The sequence below is a fragment of the Silurus meridionalis genome, chromosome 20 (genome assembly GCF_014805685.1).
Source record: "Silurus meridionalis isolate SWU-2019-XX chromosome 20, ASM1480568v1, whole genome shotgun sequence".
Taxonomy (NCBI): Eukaryota; Metazoa; Chordata; class Actinopteri; order Siluriformes; family Siluridae; genus Silurus; species Silurus meridionalis.
Window position 1 is genome coordinate 135,001 of NC_060903.1, and position 7,500 is coordinate 142,500.

Here is a 7,500-nt window from a genome sequence, read left to right on the forward strand (position 1 = left end):
TGGGTGGGTGGGGTATGTAAGAGAATGGTTATGACAAAGTGACATCTACACAATCTGCAGTGCCTCCAATGGAAGATTCCATTAAAGCTCTTCTGCATCACACACACACACACACACACACACACACACACACACACACACACACACACACACACACACACACACACACATACACACATTCAGGGGAAATAATTTTTTATCTAAAGAGTTATTGGGTAGTGTCATAAAATTAATTGGTAATGACTTGTTTATGGTGCAGTTTCAGTTGTACAGAAAATAAAGGAAGTAAAACTTCTATTTAATAAATTTTTGGGTTACTAATTAAATAATTTTATTGACTTATTAGTTTAATTCTTTTTAGATTAAAACAACAATTAAATTAACAAGAACTGAAATATTTATAGGAAATAAAACAATTTAAATGTTGACTGTAGATAAACACAAAATAAATATTATTTACATTTTCTTCTACAATGAAACCTAAATAACATGAGTTATAAAAACAAGCTCTATAATGTAACTGCAGAGAAAAACTGTACACACACTGTAAACTCCAACACTTCCACACAAGTCTTCTGTAACTCACCTTCAACTCACCTTCAACTCACCTTCAACTCACTTTTAAATGGGTCTCAGTTAGATATAAAAGTTAGATGTAAAACCACGGTTTACACCTCAACTACACCTCAACAACATCTTAACTACACCTCAACTTTTTCATTTATTTTTATAAAATATGTGCAATATAACTTTGTCAAATGTATTAAAATATTAAGTTCTAAACCAGGGATGGGCAAAGTTTTTGACTCACGGGCCACAATGAGTTCTAAAATTTGACAGAGGGGCCGTGTCATACATACACATACACATACACACACACACACACACACACACACACACACACACACACACACACACATATATATATATATACAGTGAGGAAAATAAGTATTTGAACACTCTGCTATTTTGCAAGTTCTCCCACTTAGAAATCATGGAGGGTCTGAAATTGTCATCGTAGGTGCATGTCCACTGTGAGAGACATAATCTAAAAAAAATATCCAGAAATCACAATATATGATTTTTAAACTATTTATTTGTATAATACAGCTGCAAATAAGTATTTGAACACCTGTCTATCAGCTAGAATTCTGACCCTCAAAGACCTGTTAGTCTGCCTTTAAAATGTCCACCTCCACTACATTTATTATCCTAAATTAGATGCACCTGTTTGAGGTCGTTAGCTGCATAAAGACACCTGTCCACCCCATACAATCAGTAAGAATCCAACTACTAACATGGCCAAGACCAAAGAGCTGTCCAAAGACACTAGAGACAAAATTGTACACCTCCACAAGGCTGGAAAGGGCTACGGAAATTGCCAAGCAGCTTGGTGAAAAAGGTCCACTGTTGGAGCAATCATTAGAAAATGGAAGAAGCTAAACATGACTGTCAATCTCCCTCGGACTGGGGCTCCATGCAAGATCTCACCTCGTGGGGTCTCAATGATCCTAAGGAAGGTGAGAAATCAGCCCAGAACTACACGGGAGGAGCTGGTCAATGACCTGAAAAGAGCTGGGACCACCGCTTCCAAGGTTACTGTTGGTAATACACCAAGACGTCATGGTTTGAAATCATGCATGGCACGGAAGGTTCCCCTGCTTAAACCAGCACATGTCCAGGCACGTCTTAAGTTTGCCAATGACCATTTGGATGATCCAGAGGAGTCATGGGAGAAAGTCATGTGGTCAGATGAGACCAAAATAGAACTTTTGGGTCATAATTCCACTAAACGTGTTTGGAGGAAGAAGAATGATGAGTACCATCCAAGAACACCATCCCTACTGTGAAGCATGGGGTGGTAGCATCATGCTTTGGGGTGTTTTTCTGCACATGGGACAGGCGACTGCACTGTATTAAGGAGAGGATGACCGGGGCCATGTATTGCGAGATTTTGGGAACAACCTCCTTCCCTCAGTTAGAGCATTGAAGATGGGTCGAGGCTGGGTCTTCCAACATGACAATGACCAAGCACACAGCCAGGATAACCAAGGAGTGGCTCTGTAAGAAGCATATCAAGGTTCTGGCGTGGCCTAGCCAGTCTCCAGACCTAAACCCAATAGAGAATCTTTGGAGGGAGCTCAAACTCCGTGTTTCTCAGCGACAGGCCAGAAACCCTATCTGATCTAGAGAAGATCTGTGTGGAGGAGGCCAAAATCCCTCCTGCAGTGTGTGCAAACCTGGTGAAAACTACAGGAAACGTTTGACCTCTGTAATTGCAAACAAAGGCTCCTGTACCAAATATTAACATTGACTTTCTCAGGTGTTCAAATACTTATTTGCAGCTGTATCATACAAATAAATAGTTTAAAAATCATACATTGTGATTTCTGGATTTTTTTCTAACCCTAACCCCTCCATGATTTCTAAGTGGGAGAACTTGCAAAATAGCAAGGTGTTCAAATACTTATTTTCCTCAATGTATATATATATATATATATATATATATATATATATATATATATATATATATATATATATATATAACAATTTGTTTATCTTTTTTTTGCCAGTGCATCAATAAACACAGCAGAAAAACTCAAGTTCAACAGTGTTGTTCAACTCCTTATTTTATCAGTTCATCAAAGTCTGGAGTAAGTTTTGTTGTGGCAATTCTCAGGATAGATCCGAGGTGTTTGTCAGAAACTGTCGCAGTTTTTTTCTTTTCAGATTAAGTTCTCTTAAGAGGAGAAGAGAGTACTGTATTGCACGCGAACAACGTCAATGGAGCTGAAGTGCGACATCTTTAGGGGAAATGTGGGCATTACAGGAAAAAGGTAAATTGAACATGTAAGTTTACCCGTACCTATTTTAATAGAATTTGGTCATGTTCAGCGGGCCGGATAAACCCAATGGGCCGTGTGTGGCCCACGGGCCGTAGTTTACCCATGTCTGTTCTAAACCAATAACATTAAATAGCATTATTTAAAAAAATGGAAAACAAAAGTGTAGTTGTGTTCGGTATCCCAACTAATGTTGTTTTATTTTACTTGCATTAATGAACTAATTGTTTGTTTGTGGTTGCTTTGAGTGTATAAACTTAATGTTCAATAGAGAAAATCATAAATTAAGATAAATGAACAACAACAAAAAAATTACATCATTGCGTCTCACCTGTCATGTCTTTATTCCCCACTAGAGTGGCGCTCCACACTTTGAAAACCACTGGTCTAAAGCCAGATGCACACTGTGATTCTGACCATGATTTGGTCAACTGGGACTAATTTTAAAAATCCTAAAAGATTCTTATAATCCAAGGCTAAAATCTGTAGACTTTGATCTCTGGTTTGTTCACTCGTTGTGATAATTTTTTTACTTCGATGAAACTCTGGCAGTTTCAGAAGATTTTTGACTCTTTCCTGCAGTGTGATTGTCAAAGCAAGAGCCAAGAGCACCAAACCTGATGATGCAATCAACATGACAACTTTAAACCACCTCAGGAAAATGTGGAAAAAAAACTTACTGAGTTAGTGAAGGAAAATTGGTGTTTGTATGATGTTTTTATTATCAAGGAATGTCCTAACCAAAATGCTACAAATTGTTTTTGTTTGCTGCTTGCTACCGTTACCGAGAGAACATGGGTCTGAACGTGTCAGTTTTGTGCGGTCAGTTTTGACTGTTGTTCAGTCTGACATTATGTCATCTGTGAACATACATTGTGGCATTGAGATCATTTTCATACAGTCTGACAAACAACATTTGCAGGAGACTATAAAAGTCACACAGTGTGAACTCGGCTTTTCTAAATATTTGCAGATATTTACACATTTAGGGCTGTACCAAGACACCAAAGTGTGTATACTTTCTTTAACTCCACGAGTACATTCACTGTAACTACATGGTAATTATTCACTAAAGCTTTTTACTATAACGCTTCACTATAACGCTTCACTATAGCTCTTCACTGTAACTACACTATAGCTCTTCACTGTAACTACACTATAACTCTTCACTGTAAATCGACACTATAACTCTTCACTGTAACTACACTATAACTCTTCACTGTAAATCGACACTATAACTCTTCACTGTAACTACACTATAACTCTTCACTGTAAATCGACACTATAACTCTTCACTGTAACTTTTCACTGCAACTACACTATAGCTCTTCACTGTAACTACACTATAACTCTTCACTGTAACTTTTCACTGTAACTACACTATAGCTCTTCACTGTAAATCTACACTATAACTCTTCACTGTAACTTTTCACTGTAACTACACTATAGCTCTTCACTGTAAATCTACACTGTAACTCTTCACTGTAACTTTTCACTGTAACTACACTATAGCTCTTCACTGTAAATCGACACTATAACGCTTCACTGTAACTTTTCACTGTAACTACACTATAGCTCTTCACTGTAAATCGACACTATAATGCTTCACTGTAGCTCTTCACTGTAACTACACTATAGCTCTTCACTGTAAATCGACACTATAATGCTTCACTGTAGCTCTTCACTGTAACTACACTATAGCTCTTCACTGTAATCGACACTATAATGCTTCACTGTAGCTCTTCACTGTAACTACACTATAGCTCTTCACTGTAAATCGACACTATAATGCTTCACTGTAGCTCTTCACTGTAACTACACTATAGCTCTTCACTGTAAATCTACACTATAACTCTTCACTGTAACTTTTCACTGTAACTACACTATAGCTCTTCACTGTAAATCTACACTATAACTCTTCACTGTAACTTTTCACTGTAACTACACTATAGCTCTTCACTGTAAATCGACACTATAATGCTTCACTGTAGCTCTTTACAGTAACTCTACACTATAACTCTTCACTGTAACTCTTCTTTGGAATGCAACAACATAATTCTACAACATAGTGCTACATAATGTATGAAACTTCAGGCTTCAGTAGTGATCTCCTGCAGTGTTTATTATGTGTAAGTATTGAAGGTAGTCTGTAGGTACAGTAACATTCAGAGTGGATGTGGAACTGTGAGACTGTGGGGGTTTTATTGTCATTCCTCTATATTATATAGTTTCAATACATTATATATAATGTTGTTTTTCCAGAGAAACAGTGAAACTACAAGAATTCAGACAGTACAAATACACAATCAGTGTTTAACAGTAATGAAGTAAATGTAATTTGTTATTTTACTTAAGTAGTTTTTTGTGTATCTGTACTTTAATGAAGTATTTCTATTTGGGAAAACTTTTACCTTAACTTCACTACATTTCAAGGTTACATTTCTTAGTTTTTACTTAACTACATGTTGTGAAGTCACCAATCAGGATCGAGCGCATGCTCTGTTTTAAACTGGTTTTGATTGGCACTTGGTGTATCTACTGATCACCAGCATACAGTTCATGTTTACACGTTTTATTAAAGAAGGTTTTGTGTTCATGATCATTATAATAGAAATCAATCAGTGTTTAAGTCTTTAATATCATTCTATTAATAGATCAGTGTGCTGAGAGTCACATTCAAGTCTTTACACATCAGGGTAAATCAACTATTCTCTGTAATACTCTAATTCTACCTGAAGGAGGCAACACAGTCTCTCTCTCTCTCTCTCTCTCTCTCTCTCTCTCTCTCTCACACACTCTCTCTCTCTCTCTCTCGCTCTCTCTCTCTCTCTGTCTCTCTGTCTCGCTCTCTCTCTCTCTCTCTCTCTCTCACTCTCTCTCTCTCTCTGTCTCTCCCTCTCTCTCTCTCTCTCTCTCTCTCTCTCTCTCTCTCTCGCTCGCTCTCTCTCTCTCAAATACATGTAAAATATATGAATCAGATTATTATTATTATTATTATTACTATTATTATTATTATATCAGATGATTACACACTAAACTATTCAACTGTCATTGTAGCACTATAACTGATGTTCATGGACATACAGTATATTTCAGAGATACACTGTTCTGGGAACAGCACTGAGAACACTCATCCCATGTGTCATTATGAGACATTTATGAGGCATTATAACATGGACAAGTTGCTGAAAGTGAATCCCAGAATTATGTAAGTACAGAAATCCACAGTGTGTGATGGAGGTATATTCTGTATTCTGTACAGTTCTAAGAGTTTTAAGTAATTAAAATGAAACATTTTCACATTTTCTACATTTGAACAAATTTAACTTTTGCATAATTCAAATGTTTCACAATCAAACGCAACTGTTTTATGATCACTTCGAAAGAGCGGTGGGGGCGGGGCTACAGACCTAATCCTTTTAAACCAGTTGAATATGCAGATCAATAACTCAGCCCACTCCAGTGTTTGAACTGCGGCATAACTCCTCCTTCCTCATTGTAATATCCATAAAGTCTTTTAGCCCCGCCCCCTACAGCACGGCCTCCTACTCCATTTTCCTGGCCGGAGCGGATTCACTCTGAGCGGGACTTCAGTCAACCTGCGTTTCGATTCTCTCTCAGCTTCTACACACTTTCTAATTACATCCCTGGTTCGGTTCTGATTCTTTCAGTTTCGAACAGAAAAAAACAATCAGACAGTTTTTTGTCTGAGATGGTAGATTACCACGCAGCGAATAATCCATATCAATACTCCGGGCAGCAGAGCTACATGGAGCAGGAGAACGACTGGGACCGAGACTTGCTGCTCGACCCGGCCTGGGAGAAGCAGCAGAGGAAGGTGAGCGGAAACCCGGGAGCAGGATTGTAGGAAAGTTCGGGGATTGGGATTGGGCCTGCGCGCTTCAGGATTCTGCAGGATACTGATTTAATAAAAGAGCAGGATGAAGAATTCTGTATTTTCCTTTTATTCGGATTAATGAAGAGATGTGATGTTTTTTTTACAGATGATTTTTAGGTTTGATTCCGTGTGATTTTTTTTTCTTCGTGGTGTGTCCTTAGCTAACATGCTAGCAGGAAAAGTTGTGTAGAGCAGGCCGTTAGTGTGTGTGTGTGTGTGTGTGTGTGTGAGGCGGATGTGGACCTCCAGCTGCTCCGGTTCTGCCTGTTCGTGGTCAGTGTGCTGTATTTTCCTCTCTATATGAGGAATGTGTGTATTTCTGAGTGTATTTTCAGCTCAGGTTTTTTTCCTCCTGATTGTAGAAAAAGTGAAGTCGGTTTTATAAACCGGAACAGTTTTTGGGTGTGTGACAGGAAACTGCGATTTACACACCTGTGGACTCAGGTGTTTCTCTTCCACTAAATATTACCACAATTCATAAACAACATGTGTGTGTAATTATTGATCTCCTCCTGTTCAATATCTGGTTATCGGTAGTTTAATTCTGCAGTATCGCGGGGTATCGGTATCGGCTGAACTGTTCAGACTCGCATTCCTGAGTGTCGTGTTTCTGCAGTGAAATGAAGTCATTTATTCATCAGAAAGACGAAACTGAAGGTGTAGTGAGTTCCTCAGATGGTTCTGTTACTCCACCTGGAGCCAGGTGAGGCTTTATTACAATTTCACTCCGGAAAATAAAAAGGTGGCACCATTAGCTGC

At 38.2% G+C, this 7,500-nt stretch overlaps 2 protein-coding genes across 4 annotated transcripts in view; both read left to right on the forward strand.

The window, feature by feature from the left end:
- Positions 1-7,500, forward strand: part of eif3k (eukaryotic translation initiation factor 3, subunit K) — a 31,172-nt gene that overhangs the window by 15,551 nt on the left and 8,121 nt on the right. The gene's annotated exons all lie outside the window — the stretch shown is intronic.
- Positions 6,394-7,500, forward strand: part of LOC124402737 (alpha-actinin-4) — a 29,614-nt gene continuing 28,507 nt past the window's right edge. The window contains exon 1 of one of the 2 annotated variants that reach the window (XM_046875929.1): positions 6,394-6,681. In XM_046875929.1, the coding sequence (XP_046731885.1) occupies positions 6,556-6,681 (126 nt within the window). In that variant the 5' untranslated portion in view covers positions 6,394-6,555. The remainder of the gene's footprint in view (positions 6,682-7,500) is intronic. The other variant, XM_046875928.1, reaches the window with a different exon arrangement.